This window comes from Haliotis asinina, chromosome 6 (assembly GCF_037392515.1).
Source record: "Haliotis asinina isolate JCU_RB_2024 chromosome 6, JCU_Hal_asi_v2, whole genome shotgun sequence".
Taxonomy (NCBI): domain Eukaryota; kingdom Metazoa; phylum Mollusca; class Gastropoda; order Lepetellida; family Haliotidae; genus Haliotis; species Haliotis asinina.
This window is the reverse complement of record NC_090285.1, coordinates 16,561,538-16,582,113: the sequence shown is the minus strand read 5'-3', so window position 1 is coordinate 16,582,113 and position 20,576 is coordinate 16,561,538. Positions and strand designations below refer to the sequence as shown.

At 37.7% G+C, this 20,576-nt stretch overlaps 1 protein-coding gene across 5 annotated transcripts in view; it reads left to right on the top strand.

Moving 5' to 3' along the window:
• The first annotated feature begins 136 nt into the window (after positions 1–136).
• LOC137286396 (synapse-associated protein 1-like) overlaps positions 137–20,576 on the top strand; it is a 67,585-nt gene continuing 47,145 nt past the window's right edge. For all 5 annotated transcript variants that reach the window (XM_067818237.1, XM_067818236.1, XM_067818240.1 and 2 more), the window contains exons 1-5: positions 137–472; positions 12,123–12,205; positions 15,852–15,998; positions 19,444–19,583; positions 19,958–20,049. In XM_067818237.1, the coding sequence (XP_067674338.1) occupies positions 223–472; positions 12,123–12,205; positions 15,852–15,998; positions 19,444–19,583; positions 19,958–20,049 (712 nt within the window). In that variant the 5' untranslated portion in view covers positions 137–222. The remainder of the gene's footprint in view (positions 473–12,122; positions 12,206–15,851; positions 15,999–19,443; positions 19,584–19,957; positions 20,050–20,576) is intronic.

Here is a 20,576-nt window from a genome sequence, read left to right as displayed (position 1 = left end):
CTCCCTTCAACGACAGCATTAAATATGTTGATAAAATTATTTAATTTTTACGTTCTCCATTAAGTATTAAGAGCACATGGTACAAGAATGTATTCAACAAAAAAATAGTGAATAAAAATAGAATTCGAGTTTGATCACGTGACATATGTTTATAAACCTATGCCCAGGTGGGATTCATTTGCGAAGTTGAATCAGCTGTAATTTTAGCCATTGTCAAGAAAAATGTTTAGTTCTGTGACGAGCTGGCTTGGTGTTGGTGAAAAGCCATCTTCACCAACATCCTCTGACGACGATAAAGAGAATCAGACGTCTGAAAACACAAGTGTTTCATCCCCAACGGAAAGTGTCAGTAGCATAAGTGACACGAAAACAGAGGACTCTACGTCTACCTCCGAAACGGAAGATTTAACAGCAAAACAAACTCTTGAGGAATTGTCTGCAAATGCCATCAACACTGCTAAAGAGTTTGGGAGTGAGTTTTTTATTTTTTATTGCCGTACTGGTTCTTTTTAGCACCAATATAAAACAAATGATAACAAATTTAGTACTAGTGTCGTCATAACAGACTCATATCTCGGTCAAGGAACCCTAAATTTATTGATGTTTGGTATCAACTTGACATGTGCAAACTCAAATTGCTGGTAGATTGTAGATGCGTATATATCTTGAAACTGCACCAGTGGTGATATGCAAAGGTCAGCATTAAGAGTTATTGTCAAGGACAGCTGGGAATAGGCAATCATGCATATCAGTCATTGAGCTCTGTCCAGAGAACAAGTAAGACTAAAGACAAGTTCTGATAAGGTTACAGTAGTGCTTATGTTCTGTTAATTGCATAGGATATCTGTGTACAAGTCATTGCATAAAATGGGTGTAAACAAAGATGCAAAGTAATTATAAATCATAAGTTTTTTGTCCTGAGTAAAATATTTGCTACATTAATGTATAATCAAGAGCTTGGGTCCTAATTGACAAATCATTTGTAATGTCACAACCTATCATAACAGTATGCTTTGTTATGGGCTTATGAATGACGTAGTGTGAAGAACATTTTGTGGATCTGAAATTTGGACACTTGTAATAGTATTTACATTGTGTGATCATAATGGGCAGTATTACTAATACCGTCCATTATGATCACACAATGTAAATGTTGTGGATAGCCTCGAGTATTTTAGTCCCCAAACTAGAAAGACAAATAGATAATCTTACAAAGAGATGTTCATGTAACAAGAATGCATGCACACTTTTTCAGTGCAGTCACAGTGAAGGGGTTTTACAAGTGCCATTTTTGTTGCCAGAAAATCTCTTCATCATAATCAACAATATTCAACATTCTGAAACAAAGTCCTTGAGATAAAGAGGGTTCCCTTTCACAGAAAACAGAAACTGTAAGAAACATTGGAGGTTAATGGGAATACTCCTTCTTAAAAAAACAACAACTGGATACTCCATTTCGTTTATTTTCACAAGATCAACAATACACTGTGTTGAAAGTTTGCTTGGCATTGTATTTGATGTGTGTTCCTATGCTGATTTTAATATTAAGGTCATAGCTATTCATTTTTCAACTTTTCTTCTTCAGTGAAATGAATCATCATCAAATACTGAAGCTACCGTTTTCAATTCAAACCATATGAAGATATATATTTCTCTCTTAAGGACAAAACATCAATTTTTCCTCATTTGTCATCCATGAAATATGCTACTCCATTTCCTTGGAATATCAAAACATTCTGCTCCATCGCCTCCACAGCAGCAGTTCTACCATGTCTGTTGTAGTAGATCATTAAATATAGAACATCATCATGATCATGAATGATACATGGTGTCATTTATAGTAAAAACAAGAAGAGCTGATGACAGTGAATGTACATGAACACAGCTCATTTCCAATCATAAAACTATGTACAAGAGGAAATTTAGATCATTATTTTATAGTGATAATAATGGATTTGTATAGCTCCTAGTTCTCATCGGATTGTGCTTGATGGTGCTGATCACAATTAGATTAGTATTTTTTTATAACGGACAACCCAAGCTGCCTGTGAGGCGCTAGAGGGTTAATAGTCACACAATTTATCCCACAGGATACCCATTTTTTGTTTGGTGAATAGAGGCAATTATGAACAACTCACTTACTTAAGGTGAGGAAGCCTAGAAACTCTAAGGAGTCAAACTGTCACACATTGAAACCCATTCCAAAGACTCTCCACTTCCAAAGTTGCTGAACTTCAACTGATCTGACTTATGACCTAAGTGGCGTAAAACTACACTCACTCACTTTTGACTCAGTATGTGAAGTCATATTTCAGATATGAACCTTCCCCCAAAATAGTAACCGATTATTGCTGAATGAGCTAAGATTACCATGCTTCCATATATATTAGCTGCAAACTCATAGCTTTGTACTGCCCAACTTTTACTAACCAACATTAACTGGTAACCATGATAACATCCCACTAAAGGTTGCACCTGCAAATATCCAGGTTAAAATTGTTTTTGAGCAACCCAAGTTTGTCATAAGAGGTGAATCACAAGACTAGATGCTCACATGTCATTGTATCCCAGTTGTGTAGATCAAGGCTCATGTTGTTGCTCACTGGATTGTATGATCCAGCTGTTGATCACTGGATTGTATGATCCAGACTTGAATATTTACAGATTGCCGCCATATATCTGGAATATTTTGCGAGTGTGGTGAGAGCTCACAACTCTCTAAAGGCTGATGCTTCTTTTATGGGAGCCACCGATAACCCTGCAGTTTAACCGAATCTGTGGATTGCGAAGAGTGTTATTACGAGGGAACTGTATCATGCAGTTATGTGTATCTGTTGCTCGAAGACCATTTGACTTGAATACAACCAGACCTCCACTTGTTTGAATGATAGTATCTTTCAATTATGACTTGATGCGACAACATGAAGGGGTTCTGTCATAATAAACTGTCATTTGTCAGATCTTACATCATGTCCAGTAGCAGACTCCTATTATGTACCCCCCATGGCAGTGACTTATCTATGATTTAAACATTGACTGACAGACTGTGAACACTATCCTGGTATTGTCCCCAAAAAGGATCTTTTGCGTGTGAGAAAGTAGTAAAGTTTCAATCCAAATTGTCCTTATAATTTTATCGTTTGCTGCAGACTTGTAACTGAATTGCTATTGTCTACGAAACAGATCTAGATAAGTCCTTGGAGAGGTTTCCTCAGACTGTGTCCCAGACACTCAAGAATGCTTCTGATAAGGAGTCCATCTCAAGTCTTGAGTGACTGGACCAGTCCAGATTGCCTTAGCTGTGAATTCAGAATTGTTCAGGCTACTTCTTTATTTATTTTGTTTTGAAGAAATATTTTAATTTTAATGAGAAAACAATATGTCTGAGACAAGATGTCAAGATTCTGCTAGGGTCACAAAACTAAGGAAAGAACCTTGAATGACACTGCAAGTGACCTTTCATCATTGACCACAATAGACTGCGACCAGCAAGCCAGGTTGGAGGTGAACCAGCTCAGGGCGATTCCATCAATTTCCATTTCCTGTTTGATAGGATAAGATTACCAGAATCAATGATGCCAAGGGCTTCATTGAGCATGATTGTATCCAGCAACTCTCGACACATCAGTTTTGGTATTATCATAAATTCATATACCTTGGGCCTAAAAAATGTTGTGGTTCCAGTTACCCGACTGACCCTTGAATTCTGGTGTTGACCTTATTGTTTTTAAGCGGTATGAATAGAACAAGCTTTCAGGTACCATTGATTGACATCAGTCATTTTGATACTGGTGATAGAAAAAGTCAACATGATGACCGAAGCTTTTTTGAATAAACAATTACATAAAAAGAAATACGTTTTTTACTTTGTACTTTACTTTTGAAAAAATGTGAACAAAATCCTACCACACCTACCTTAACTTTCAATGTAATGGGAACCACGACATTTTTTTTATTTGGCCTTGTTGAGATGGTTCTTGAGGATGTGTGACATTAGACATATGTCAGGTCCTGTTGAAAAAAACTTTAATAATGAGTTGTAGTTGTGAAGAGTTTTCTGACTCAAGCTCTTTTGTTTTCAGTAATACTGACTCCACTACTTAGAAAATGTTGAAAACAATGGAGGCAAACCTGTAGTTGATGGTTCATGTTAGTTTTTTCTGCGCAGCATGTTAAATGAGACTGAGGGTGTAGGATAGCCTAGTGGTGTAAGTGTTCACTTGTCACACTGTAGACCAGGGTTCGATTGCCCATGTGTACATTGAGTGAAACCCATTTTTGGTTCCCCCTGTCGCGATATTGCTAAAAGTAAAATCAGCCTAAAGCTTCCACTGGCTCGCTCTGAAAATCAGATTCAAATCGTTATTATTCCAAAAAGTATTCCAGAGTCAAATTTCAACCAACAGTTGTAGTAACAGTGATTATATAGCTCATTAACTGTGACAATGTCCTGATTGACAGTGACATGATGTAAGTTACATTGTAACATTATGTATAAGAACAGGTTATATTTATCTTGATATTATTTAGAAAGATCAATAACCTTTAATCCCTCATTTAGACCTTTGTGTTTCTTGCCTGCAGGAAATCAGCAGTACATAAATAGAAGTACAAAGGTCAAGTCGGTCTCAGATCTTATGCCGACTAGATAGAAATTGAGGTGAAAAGTTCATTTGATGTGGTTTGTAACCCCAGAAACTGACCACTTGATGAAATCTGCACTGCTCGCAGCTAAGTTGAAGTGATTAAAGTGATCTTTGATACACATCAAAGGTTCACATAGAGGCAGATAGATATTCCCATTGTTGCCACCAGTTTCCTTCCGTGAAACAGCTAGATGAAATAGGCATGTTAAGTGAAGGTCAGTCTACGTAAACTTGGTCTCAGTATTATCATGATTATTCGTTATAATCCTCTACCGAGTCTAACAAACACTAGTATGAGGTCGCTTCAGATAACTTTTCAGATTGCCCAATCAGGACACAGCTTACCAAACCATGAACATTCGCACATACCTCTTGATGTTTTGCCTCAAAAACGTTTGTACCCGAATGTTTCCGAAGTAGCATTTTTGTCAATATTCAAGGATGTCATCTTGTGGAAGTATTGGCTAATGGTAACCATGTGACCAAAAACCCAAAGCGTTAATACTGCAGGTCAAGTACCTGTGCTTTATGAAGATTTTTGTTTGTTGAGGTATTAGTGACAGTGACTGTTGAGTTTTGTAAGTCCAGCCAAACACTAAAAAGTATAGCCTTGTCTGATTGGATGCATCCATTTGGCCGTCTCGTGTTTGACTGGATGGTCATTGGTCGCTCAAAAGTCACCTGACGCGACTTCCTACTAGGGTTTGAAAGTAACATATAATACTGAGACTAAGTTTGTGGTTTGTGTTAGGTTAGTGGTGTAATTTACAATAAACACCAGTCACTGATATTACTATGATTCTATGTGGAGCTTATGGTCGATGTAGGGATTTCATCTGATTCCAAAAAGATGTATAGTCTGGTTCATAATTATTGAGAATTTTTCTTCTTACTTTGAGCTATCCTAACAACTCAATTGATTCACTGATACTTAAAACTAGGTAATGGTATAAGGGAGGTAACTCATCTTGGCCTACTGAGTATAGTACAATTAGAGTTACCTCCCCTGAATTTATAGCAGACGTCATTTTCCTCAGCACTGTCAACAATGTGTGCTGAAGATAAAAGAAGGTTGATTTTTGAGTTGTGTAATCAAGGAATTGATGATGTAAATACATTGGCAGAGAGAACAGGAACTCCTCTTTCAACTGTGTATAGGATTAGGCAGAATTTTAAAGAGGGATAGGATTTTGGGCATCAGAAAGGAGCAGGGAGACCCAGAAAATTGGACTTCTCAGATCGCGTCCGGCTGGGAATTTTAGCGTCTAAAAAGCAAAGGGCAAGCATCTCCAACATCAGGTATGAAATGATAGAAAGGGGATCAACAGTTGTATCAAAATCTACAGTTAGAAGAAATTTGATTGATCTTGGATGGGAGAAAAAGACTGGAATTCCTTCTCCTCTCATGAAACAAGAACATAAAGACAGGCGTGTTGAGTGGTGTTTGGCACATGAAAACTTTGACTGGGAAAATGTGATTTTTACTGATGAAAGCTCAATATGGGTATATCCCAATAATGTGAAAATATGGACAAAGTCTGCGTCAGCACCGTTGTATCGACGATCTAAGTACAGCCCAAAGTTTCATGTATGGGGAGGGATATCCTTATTAGGAACGACCCCGCTGTGTGTGTTTGAGGGAAATCTGACAAGTCAACGCTACACTAACATATTAGATAATTTTCTCCTTCCAAGTGCACATGTGTTTTATGGAAATGACTGGATTTTGCAGCAAGATAATGATCCTAAACACACCGCAAAACATGCCAAGCAGTGGTTTCAGGAGAAAAATGAGACTGCATTACCATTTCCTGCATATAGTCCTGACTTAAATCCCATTGAGAACATTTGGGGATGATGAAGGAATGTGTGAATCAAAAGGGGTTGACAAAAATTGAAGACATGAAGAGAGAAGTGGTCCGATACTGGGACAGCATAACTCACGAGACACTAACCTCTCTGATAAAAAGTATGCCTACCCGTCTTAGACTGTGCCGTGAAGCTCAAGGAGACTTGATAAAATATTAATTTGTTACCTACACAACATGAAAAGGTCAGTTCACTTTCACAATACATTCAATTTTCTCTGATTTGTTCTCGTTTAATAATATGAAATGCTTTAGCTATTCTCAATAATTTTGAACCATACTGTAGTTAACTTAACTTACATTATAACACGCCCATGGAAGATATAGCGATGTAATATATTTACACTAGACATATAACATGATGATCATAATGATGGTTTACAGGGAGGTCACAATGATAATAACTCACAATGGCATTAGATGTTGCTTGACTTGCAGAAAGCTGAGATTCATAACACTGTAGGCCATTTCTGGTAATTTATGTTGGAGAGTAATAAACAGAATACTAAAGTAAACTCACTTTCAGTCGTTTGATACCAAATCATTAGCTCGTTCAATAAAAATATTATTGCACAGAAGATCATTTAGTATCCTCTGTTTATGTTCCTGAGTGAAAAAAACTTCAAGTGTGGCCTAATATATTGAGCTGATGGTTTTACAGCATGCAGCTTCGCTGGTAGTTTATGTAACTGTCAAACTCATACTGTCCCTCGAATAGACACCGTTGGCCCTAGCTTGTCCACTGCTCATTTTTGATGGTTTTATATAATAGTTCTTCCAGATAGGTCTTGGCCTAAATGATCGGTGTTTAATATCTGATTGGCTTAGGTTCTGGGAATATTGCACCCAGCTTGGATCGATGCTGACACTATCAACCACTTGGTTGTCTTGTCTTTTTTTTAACTCTAATTGATGTGTTTAACCACGAACTCTCTAAACCTTATATGTTTTAATCAAAGACTTATTGTTTTAGTTGGCATGCTGATTATGAACAAATAAGATATTCCTGTTCACGTGGTTACCGTTTGTTTGGCTAACATTATATACAGTAGTCATTGTAGTGGTGTAAGTTCTTATGGCCCTAGAGTGGTGCCTTTGTATGGTGCACATTGACTGAAACAATAAGTAGGGTGGTATAAGTAACACTCATCACATACAGCATGTGCATTTGTTTCACTGTTCCAACTACTGCACTTACCCCCTTGTAATACAAACCAGTAATGGTGATTTGAAACTATGATATTTGTTAAACAGCTTTCCGAGCTCCAGATAGGGTGCGTATTTGCGTATTTTACTCAATGAGAATCACATTTACTCGATTAATTACAAATCTGGGAGTACAAGAAACGCGTAAGAATCACTTAAAACCCAATAGGTCTATAATACTTTGCATATTTTAATCTACTAACGAAATCGCCTTGCTCATGATCGCCTGAACTCCACAACAGCATTAGCAAATGGAAGGCGATGCCTATATATACACATAACATTATATAGCTGTAGCCCCTGTCCAGGGTTTACTTTAATAGTCACATGACTGCCACGTTCAGTATTTAGAAATGGCTGCCATCTGTTTGGCAATATGATAATACTAGAAACGTTTCGTCTGTTGAGATATATTTATGTTTATATATTTAGTTAATTACCCAATAAGGATAAGAAGCTCTGAGTAAAAGTACTCGATTCTTTTGACTAGTGGGAGTATACAAAATGCTAGTTACTCCTCAAAAACTGCAATTACTCATACATAAACAGACATGGGAGTAAATACCCAATTGCTTGAAAACATTGTCTAGAGCTCTGAGCTTTAATCAATAAAATTCAGAGATTTCATAGTCCATTTGGCAAGGTAAAATTATGAAGATTCACAATCTTAATTTCACTTATTTACTTTTTTGTTTAAAGTGAAATTCACTGAAATTCACTGCAAACAGACTATACCATATCTCTGTTTTGAATGCTATGGGAATGACAGCTCAGATTAACTATTCAATCACATAGCACTCAGATGGAAAAGAAATGATAGAGGTGGTGACGTCATTTCCCTCAAAAAAGGTGCAGTGCCTCTGCACAACTGCAGGTAGATGATAATCCTGATGGAAGATTTCCAACCATTCATTGCCCTTAAGATATTACCTCATAAAGAAATGAATGTATTTTGCAATGGTTCTTCACCTTGACGTACTTAGAAATGAACTATTGATAAATCATAGCAAATGTTTAGAAATGAACTGTCGGTACCTCCTTTGATAGTGAAAACCTACTGTGAATAGGGCATCTATATGTGTGAATTCCAAGATCAATAGTCGCTCGCAATAAATAACTCTTCAGACGGTGTATATTGTGTAGAAAAAACATTGGTCTTTCATGAAGTTTGCTCAATTAGTTAATCAATAATCACATGACTGCATGTGTTACTGAATTCAATTCATTATGGAATGGATTTGATCTTTTGAGGTATAAAAAAACCCTATAAATTAGGATCTGTGCTTGAGCACAGTAAATACTCACAGAAAAGGATCATGATGATTTTATCTGTGCATGGTCTCTGTATTCAGGTGTGTTGATATTAAAACTAGTATGATGATAGTATTAAATGTATTAAGTAACTACTGTCAAGTCTCAGTAATCTGACGTCTTCCGTTGCAGATTTAAAAGGATGTTGGACTAAATAATTGAGACTAAATTACGTTTTCAATTTGTTACCGTCGGATAAAGGCAATTGTGGGATAAACAGATGTCGGATTAACACAACTTGATTGTATTTATGTATTGGGTTTGGGTTTTTTACTTCTTGTGAGTTTCATTGTTACAGTCTAAATATAATTTTATGCAAGTATGCAGAATCTTTTTAAAGAATTTATGACTGTAATACTTTAATCAATGCACAAAAGTTATCATGTCCATCTGACAGAGAGACAGAACATTCCACGAGAGATGGCTCTGAGGTACTATTTGAAGCAACTGACCCTATTAAATCCAGGGTCAGTCAGGCATGGGAATGAGTGAACTCCTCTAAGGTAGATCAACCCGTGAAGGTCCCAGGGTAGAATAGGCCTTCAGCAACCCATGCTTGCCATAAAAGGAGACTATGCTTGTCTTAAGAGGCGACTAACGAGATCGGGTGATCAGGCTCGCTGACTTGGTTGACATAGATTGTCATAGGTGCCCATTTGCGCAGATCAATGCTCATGCTGTTGATCACTGGATTGTCTGGTCCAGGCTCGATTATTTACATACTACCGCCATACAGCTGGAATATTGCTGAATGTGGCATAAAACTAAACTCACTCACTCTAAGGTAGACTCTTGTACTCAGGGAAACCGTCTTGAGAACACATTTCATCTGTCTACCGTAAATGGATCAAGTTCTTGTTTTGTTAAATGTTTTGACATGTGCAAGAATGCCTGTTCAACTTCAGTGATCATGAGTACAATGCTGGAAACACCTTGAAAACTTCTAACAAATCATATATATTGAAATATGACTGCACTCTAGTGTGCTTATATGTAGATAATATGTGAAAGTGTGAAATATGTAGTGTTAAACTAAGTTCTGCCTAACCACAGTCTTAATGGTAGGGAGATATAAAATATAAAGAAAGGACTTTACTAAGGAGAGATTAGTGCAGAAATGAGCAGGATAGGTTTTTAAAGTCCAAAGTAACTAATTTGGAACAGACCATGGCTTTATGCAAAATAAGTTTGAAATTAGACTTAGCTGCATTATAGACAATCACAGATGTAAAATCTAATAACTTTAATATTGAAACTATGAAGGAGGTAGCTACAGTGGAGTCTCAGTATCACTACAAAAAGAAGCAGGTGTCGGGGGTCATCTCAAAAGTGAAATCTGATGATGCAAATGTTTGACTGAGGACATCGAGATAACAGCTAAGATATAATACTCCTTCAGGGGACGGGGAGTGCATGTCATAGCAGTACACAAATTACATCCAGTCCTGTCGATCTTCGTGTGTTCGTGCAACCAATATTTTGAGACATTTAATACACTGGCTGACTTTAGCTTTTTAGGGATATATACTTTTTCATATCTCAACAGTAACTTTCTGAAAGACAGACACATGAGATGTTAATCTATAAATAAGACATATTCAACACATATAAAAAAAAATATAAAAACATAAAATATCTTTAAGATTACCCCCGTGCCTGTAGGCAGCCCATGCATTTCATACCAGGTGAGTCGAAGGCCATTGTCATTCCTGGCTGAACAACCTATTTGACATCTACAGTCTGATCTCATTCAGCAGTTATTTATATTTTTGCAAAGTCTTTCTGGATATCCTGGTATGCATGTCACTTAACACCCAGTTAAGCTGATGTTGTTTGTTTGACATATTCTATAGGCAATTGTGTAAGTTTTAGGGATACAGAGAAATAACCTTAAGACAGTTTTATCCAACTGTTTGTTAGTAGCTTTGAGCTTCATTTGAACAATTGGATCTGGCCCACAAAGTCATGATTATTTGTCCTACAGTAAAACATTACATTGGTGCAGGTAATATCACTCTCAGTGTGATGTTTTTAAGGGAATGTGGATGATAATAGTTGTAAACATTTCAGTTTAGCATTAGATACCAACTTGACTGGTTAGATGGCTACAAACAGACATTTTCTTTCTGTTTACTAATAACTACTGTTTACTCACTTACTAATACAGGGAGACTCGTAAAAATTTCAAAGTTTCAAAGCTTATGTGTGTACTGTAGAAACAATATGAAGAAATAGTTTTACATTTTATTTGTCTATCCTTAAAAAAGCAATTTAAGCTCTGTCACGTAACATTTCTCAAATGAGAAGTGTATCTATTTGTAAAATGATCAAATGCTCTTGGCACTTAATGTATTTTGACTTAAGGCCTTTCCCAAGCTTGATTTAGGGGATTGATTAAACTCACTCAAAGTGCATGTTGACATGAACTAAAAAACACCAAACAAGACCAGGTGGCACATTGGTCCCATACACTTATCCAACTTTATCTGATCAGCAGCCAGTGTCACATAAATTACTCATGCATAGGAGGGGGAGGAGGAGGGGTAGCCTAGTGGTTAAAGTATCTGCTCACCATGGTGAAGGCCTGGATTTCAGTTCTCAAAATTTTTGCAGTGTGTTCAAATTTCTGGAATCCCCAGCTGTGATATAGCTCAAATGTTGGTAACATAAATCCCACTTAATTATTACATCTTTGCGTTGTCACTAAAAAGAAATTTAGAAAGGAAATTGACCATCAAATGAATTGAGGCAGTGTGGACTTGAAAAAAAAGTGGCCCTTTACTGTGTCTTATTATGTTTGGACTGCAATGGTATTTAGTTGGCTTACAGTGAATAATATTTAAGACATGCAACCAGCTGACATCTGAAAAGGTTTTGTCGCCATCAACTCTCTGAATAACATCGAGCTTGGATTCAACTCACTCACTCACTCACTCACTCACTCACTCACTCACTCACTCACTCACTCACATGTATTATGACATACTGTAAATAAACTAATGTCATTACCATCTGGCGCTTCCCCATTGTGCGGTGTCTATAAATTGACTCAAATGTTCCTCGTACTTACTAGAGTGTCTTTGTTTGGTAGGCTTCCTGTTCAGCTTCGGCAAGGCTGCGGGGAAGACGGTTGCAGATACAGCAAGTAAACTCAAAACAACAGTGGAGGAAAAGGTATGATGAAGCCAAGTATATTTATTCATCTTTTAACAACTCTTTTTTTGTTGCATCAGGCATGCGTTAACCCCCTGGATGCCGAGTTTTTTTTCAGACGCGCATTTTCATAAGGTTTGAAAAGTGAACGTTGTGCGAGATTTGCGCTCGCGTGGTTCTGGATCTGCGTACGGCTATGAAATTGCACAGACATGTAGAATATTTAATTTCCTATCCGTTGGTATAAATATAATTGCGGCTACCTCAGTGGTTTGAGAAATAGACACTGCTAAAAGTTGTCCAAAACTTTTGTGTGCGTTAAAAAACAGTAAATTTCTCAGTTTTTTATCGTGCACCAATAAAAGCACTCTGCTACGATTTTTTTAATTTGGCATCTTTACGGAAAGTGTGAGCGAAGAAAATACAGTTTGATATCTGAACTACATAAGTGTATATGAAATGGATGTATGTGCTAATGCATAACGTCATACTCACAAAATTAAAAATGACCTGCAATAAATGTCAAAAATCGATTTTCTACTATGACGTCAAACGTCGACAGAGAGGTCATGCACGTATAAAGATAAGGGGGCATAACTCAACTATGGTTTACATTAGGTCAATGTAACTCCGATCACATGGAGAGAATTTGCTGTGGATATGGACAGTATATTTTCGTGATGTTTTGTTCACAGTGAACCGAACTATTCCAATACAAATTTCCCCAATGTGAGAGGATACCTTTTGGTAGTTTCACAATTTGTAAGAAAAGATGCAAGTGTACTACATCAAAAAGCAGGCAATAGCGATTTGGATGTCCCTATCTGATACATATTTTAGTTCTTAGATTGCCATATTCTCCTGTTTGTGTGTATGTATTTTTATTAATTTTCCATCATTATTAACGGAGTAACAGCCACATTTTCAAACGTAATGTAATAACTGAAAATAATGCAACATATTTTAGTTGAGGTCACGTCATGTTTTGTGCACTTTGTGACGTCGGAAAAAGACTACTCTGGTTGCTGAATAGTATATATCTAACCTAATTTCCACTCAATGTGTAAAAGATCTCGGCCTCTGTGTCAGAATTCAACACTTTTTAGCCAAAATATAAAATGAATGGTTTTATCACTGAAATAGTGTCCTGAATATATCAACATTTACACGGTTTTACTACATATCTTATTGTGAGCAACACGCGCACCTGCATCAATTTAGCGTAAATGAAAATTTCACAAAACCTGAATATTCATTGAGTATTCATTTAGGAAAAAGACTTTTCTTCTCATGATTATGAAATCAATTCCCTTCATAAGTATGCAATGAAAGGTACAGAGATCGCTTTTTCAGTAAAGAAGTATTAGAAAATGGACGTAAGGCTTGTCCAAATTAAGATCCGTATAAATATTGTTTGAGTGAGACATTCTGCCATCAGATATATTTTAATCGCATTTGAACTGACTTTATTATCGAAAAAAATGATAATGAATCATGAAACGTTTTGACAAACTCGCACCTGGTCAATTAATATTCATAATAGTTTTGTCTGTAAAAACGACTCAAACCAATACAATGAACAAGACAATTCCTTTAAATAGTAGTATGTGTGCCCCTACATTTGATAAAATGTACAAATCATTTTCATTAATATTATCCGTTTTACGGATAAGTTGGAATTAAATCACTGTTTATTAACCTGTTGATATGAAACTGCAATATTTGTCCCAACGTATTGAATATTGCACATCACGGGAACTAAAGCACATGTTGCAGTAATGGCTGCGAGTGATCTTTCAACACTTGTGTAGAGGCTTCAAATGTGGTATAATACACTTACTGAGTCAATTTCCCATGTAAATATTATTCAAACAATCAAAAGCTTTCAAAGAAAAAAAACGGATACCTTATATCCACACATGATATGGTGTTGAACATGGATATATGTAGATACTGATATCAATTTCATGAAAAGATATCTGAACGATGCGCAAAATATACATCACAATACTAAAAGTGCAATCGGAATGGTATGGGCATTGTGTTTACTCTTGTTCAACCGACTTTCACCTCAAAGAAATTGCCTAATATGTGCAACAATGTTGACGTGTGACATCACTACCGATGACCGATTTCTTTCAAAATGGCAGCTTCACTGAGAAGGGTACACAGGATTTTGCGACGACGTGTTGCTTGATTCAGGGATCTTTCGTGTATAAATGTGAGATGTAAGTAATCAGAATTATTCTGACTATCTGTGTATTGTGATATGTTCTTGTCGTTTACATTGTAAATGACGGAAGAAGCCACAAATGCCGATAAGTACCGTTGTCGTTCTGCGTGATTTTGCGTCAGTCATGGCGTCACACTGCACTAACAGTTTGACAGTTTCTTATGAATTACCAAATTATTTCATTGTATCTATTTTCAATTTGCTATTTTTTTTACCACGATCCTCTTCCCCTGAATATACTAACCGTATTGAGCCATTGTAAGCAATGATTAGAGGGCTGGATGTTGGAAAATTTCCGAAAATGCTACGCAGTGTAAAATTGGAATTTTTTTTGTGTTTACATTTCAGTCAAGCGCTGTCTTTCGAGCACAGCGTTCGTTTCCATACAAAGTATATTTCGTTTCGTTTTGTCTAAACAGTTGGTATTGGTGACAAAGCCCATTTGTAATTTGATTCTAAGATGCTTGGGGAATTCAATGATGCATTTGTCGCAGCTAACTATGAAGTATACATGATGTAATAGGCTTCTCAATACCAGCCTTCTCGAAACGTGATTTTGTAAACACTATCCAATATGGCAGAAAGCGCACTTCGGCGTTCGTGTAAGTGTATTTTCGAAAACATCCCAACCGATTCTTGGTACATCGGTGACGTTTCAGAATTATCATTCCTGGTTACATGAAAACTTGATATCAGTGATCATTAATGTGCTATTTTTGAAATTCATTACTCACAGTAATTATCCGATTTTCACATTTCAAAACATACTGCAAATAACGCTGTGAATCTCGATTTTGTACAGTTTGAAAAATGGCGACATTTACGATGAAGCCTATTTTGAAAGGCAATTTTAAGCACTTTAGCTTGGTCTGAGATAATAGTGGATGGTATCATGAAACTGGGAATTTTCTGCAGAATTCAAAACTGTGAAGTATTTATATATGAGTGGTATATTTAGAATTTTATTGGACTTCCAGGTGAGGTATGTAGAGGAAGGACATATATGTCCCTGTGGCATCCAGGGGGTTAAATGTCATAAGTCCTTTCCCATTGCAAAATAACCCTTTGAATTCTTCATGTCTCAATAACTAAAGTAATGTATGTATTTTGTGTGCTAAACCCCATTGAGTTATGTCTCTTGGAACTCTCTTCACGAATATACAATGTACAGCTTATTATTGAAAACCAGGTTTGGAAACACCGACAACACCGTGTGTGACAGTTGTCGATGTACTGAGCAGTTGTTTACATTCCATGTATGGCAAGTGTAATCTGTTTGGAAGCTGTTTGCCTCAAAGTTTCAAATATTCATTTCAGACAAGTCTTTAGGGATAACAAGTGCATGTGCCACAATATGTAAAGTATATGCCAAAATATTGTTGAAAATGTGTGACATTGTGCCTTTGAAAATGATCTGCTTTCTGTTGCGTTCAGACGATGATTGGTGACTTTGTGAAGGAGCAGGACAAGTTTGTATCTCAGAAGAAGGACTTGACGAAGCAGCAGGATGCGTCAGTGCCGCCATGGATCGGCTACAATGAGGAGGAAGTGATGAAGGAGCAGATCCTTGCACTATCCGCAGTGAGTTCATGACCACAGTAGGAAAAACGTCACAGTCATTTCATTTATATGAGTTCTTGTTCAGATCCAACTTTTCATTTCATAAAGTTGGAATAAAACAAGTCTCAAATGTATCATTTTTCCTTGTGCTGACTCATGCTTATTATGCTTATCTCCTCCCTCTATGCGAAGATAGTGGAACACTTGAAATCCCTTGAAGTGCCTTTTTATTTGAAGCGGATGTACAATACACTCACCCACTGGAAGCCACTATTTCTCACCAAAACGGTCACATGACCAGCCATGCCTGTCACTCTCTCCTTCAGCACCCGACGAGGATGGTTGGAGGCATGGCGATATGGCGGATAAGTTTTCTTTATTTTTCAGTCCTTTAAACTAAATTGTGTTGCATTCATTCACGAAGATCATCACCATCGGAAGTTCTACTCTCTACATCATCACTACGACAGTGGCAGTATCTTCTTGATCTACTTGCCTTGACGCAGCATTTGACCCAAAGGGAAAAACTGCAACTACGCCCATTACAGTGTTGCAGAGACTTATCTGACAGAGCTGAACTGCACCAGTCATCTCTATGTAGATGCTTTGCTGTAAGGTTGGGGTGCCCTTCTGGACAATAAGGTTGCAACCGGAATTTGGGCAAGCAGCGAACACACTCTGCATGTCAACCATCTGGAGATGAAAGTTGTAATCAACACAGTTCTACAGTGGTCAACTGCACTGAGGAACAGACTACTGATGGTCAACACAGACAAGTCCACAGCAGCATTCTACATAAACAAGCAACGGTCAACATGATCTCACAGCCTGCTACAGCTAACCTTTCCACTCTGAGACATTGTCGATGACTTGAATCTCTACATAAAGGCATGCCACATCACAGGTGCATGCAGCATCATTTCAGACAGGGAGGGCACATGATCTCCAACAGAGAGGATATATCAGGAGGCGTTTCAGCTCATCAGTCAGACATTCAGATCACCACAAATAGACCTGTTTGCCACCAGGTTCAACATATACCAACATTCGCATCTCCAGTACTGGATCGATTTACACGAGCAAGAGTCTCTGTCAGCATCTCATGGGGATGAAAGAACCCTTACACGTTCCCACCTCCAGTCATACTACTGAAGGTCTTCAGTAAGATAAAGTAGACGATGATGCTGCAACTGACTTCTTCACGCCTACTTCGTCAGTGGAAGAACCTACTAGTCCATCTGCACACCAAGCAAGCACTCAGACATTGTTACCAAACAAGCACTCAGACATTGTTCCAACTACACATATGGATCATACCAAAGCCTGCTGGAAACATTGAGGATATTCTGGTAGAGCGGTGAAGGCAGTCACCTTAGCTCTACATAGATTTACTCACTCCTTATACGACAATAAATGGATGCAATTTGAGCCATACAGCAAGCGGAAAGGCTTCACTACAATGGATGCCACACATCCTCAAGTAGCAGACGACTTATATCACCTATGGAATATTAAAAAACTTCAAGGTTCGACACCATCAACCTGTTTAGCTTCATCATCACCAGGAGATCTGGGGTCAAGCTGATGAAAGTGCCAGTTTTACTCGCCCTAAAAAGCTCGACCAACAAACAGTAGCTTGGGACTTGAATGTTGTACTTCATCATCTCACCAGTGACACACACGAGCCTCTGGATCAGACATCCTTCAGACTGTTGACACAGACACAGGTGTTTCTACTTGCCAGCACGGATGTCAGAAATACATGCTCTGGACTTCAATTGTACACGATTTGACACCAATCATTGTGAGATTTCGTACCAAGGACTGTGATGGTATTTTATTGCCCAAAATCAACTGCCTGGACATCTGCCTGGACAATTACACATCCCAGCATTATTGACAGTCCTTAAGCTACATGATACACAGGATTTATCATTATGCCCTGTCAGAGGATTGAAAATACATCTTCAGTGAACTAAGTAAAGGGGACAAAAGTTCAACCACCTATTCATCCCAGTATCTACTGAGACACTTATGGAAGTATCCTGCAACACTGTCTCAGTATGGATGAGATCTGTTGTGCTGAGTGTCTACAAAGCAGCAGGAACCTCCATAATAACACCCACGAAGAAAATTGTTCGCTGACATCCATGATGGAGGGCTGCTTTTAGAAGTCCATGCACACGTCTTAAACAGGCTAGCATGAGTGATTATGACCCAATACTTGTAATGAAGATGCTTGTACATGAAGAAGGGTTGCAACTGGTCTTGACTGAAATCTTGATCTATATATCATCATATTCCACTCAATGAATGCTTCATGAGAAGACACGTTTGACTGGATGTGATTTCCCCCATCTTAATTGTGTACATTGGAAGAACAGGACTGAACTACCGCCATTATAGTTCCCGAAGTGGGGAGTAATGGACGTACTTATATGGTAGCCAACAGAATCAAATGTGGCCATTTCTATTGGATTCTATAAGTATAATAAGCGTGAGTCAGGATAAGGAAAAATATCTAATTTTCTGAATGAAATTTATTTTTTATCCTTACCCTGACTCATGGTGTTAAGCCCTCCCAACCTCCCCTCCCATGCACGCTGAATACACAGTAATTCTCGTGTTGGGCTTATGGAGATTTCGGAGAGAGTGACAGGCGTGGCTGGTCATGTGACCATAATGGAGAGAATGGGAGGCTGGGTGAGTGTATCATACAACTGCTTCAGATAGAAGGGAACTTCAAGGGTTTTCAGGTGTTCCACTATCTTCGATTAGAGGGAGGAAATAAGCATAATAAGCATGACTCAGGGTAAGTATAGAATATCGATTTTATTCGGAAAATTACATTTTTTAAGATGAAGTTGGCATTGTTTTGCTAGCCCTGTGTTTTTGCTGTATAGTAATCAGAATGAGAACAAGAAAAATTATCAGCCAAGCTAGTGGTCTGAGCACACCCCATGCAAATGATAGTCAAATCCAAGTCCATCTAAAAATTTCATCAGTTGTTCATTGACACCCTTTTTCTGTGAATATTTTGGTGGCTACAAATGTTGTTTTGATCAAGCAACTGGATTGTTTGTATGTTAATGGAGTCGAAAAAACAAAATGAATACTGCATAGTACCATAGATAAACCAAAGTCCTAGCTTGGCCCTTATAGTCTGTATGAAAACGGTATGTTCCATATACAAGCTGAACCACCATCCTTTGTTCATCCGCTTCTTGTGGTCAGTCTTCGGAAATTTTGTATCAACAAATCCTTATCAGTTAATTCTGTTGTTGCACCATTTTTTGTAAACCTGTTCATTTTATGTCTACAATTTTATTGGACAGCATCATTACCAACAGCTTCAACACAATTAACTTTGTCATAAATGAGTAACTGTTTTGTCCTATTTGTAACTATATAATGTAAATGTAACTATGGAAAGGGCTTTCCCTGATTAAACATTTTCTGATGCCAGGACAAGAGGAACTTCCTACGCAACCCCCCATCGGGGGTACAGTTCCAGTTTGACTTCAACACCATCCAGCCAGTTGCCATGGCAACACTCCAGGAGGATCCAAACTTGCAAAAAATGAGATTTGAACTTGTGCCCAAACTGTGAGTCACTATAGACTGTTGCAGAAATGTTTCAAATAGGGCATTACAAATTAATTAACTAAAACATTCCTATCTTATTTTCATAAGAAAATTTGGTAAAAATCTTGTGGGCAGAAGTTCTTGTGGAAGTATCATGGATATTGTGAATTGTTGTTGAATAAGAACACCTGTTGTGGGATGAACTATGTAAGAGTTAACTCCCCTAGATCATTCTACTAAAGACCTTTCTTGGTCTCAGAATTATTACATTTGGTGTTTTGTAACTCTGTAATTTCATATATATCCTAAAACTGGTATACAGGTACAGGTATATCAAGTTGTTTCTTTTAAATTAAGCTCTAGAATTATTATTATACTCAAGATGTCATTTTCAGTGTGAAAGAGGAAGTGTTTTGGCGGAACTACTTCTACCGTGTCTCTCTCATCAAACAGTCCACGCAACTTACCTCCCTTGCTCAGTCTTCAGGTGAGTTTGGCAGTCCACTTCCCATATGTTTTTTTACACTTTTACACATACTACCTTTTGTGTTAGATACTTGTCTTTAGAACTTATTTTTTGTGTCATTTGGGAGCTTTTTTGACTTTTGTGCTTATCCAAAAAGTATCATTGATGGGATATTGCCGGACTCCAGTTTCACATTGCCAGGATACATCTTGCCCCATTGTCACATGATACTGTCACATGTATATGTTTGAAGTAGTGGTGAGCATTATGATCTGACATTGGAGTACTGCTAGAATAGGGGCTGTGAGGTAGCCTAGAGGTTAAGGTGTTTGTTCGTCACACCAAAGACCCAGGTTCCATTCCCACATCGATACAATGTGTGAAGCCCATTTCTGGTGTCACCTACCAGGATATTGCTGGAATATTGCTTAAGGAGAGTAAAACTCTGACATCCAACAGAATGGCAAAGTGTTAATTGACGTAGCAGGGGATTTGGAGTTGCCTCCCCTTGAACAGCATGTTCCAGTGTTGGAGTGGTTGTTCAATCC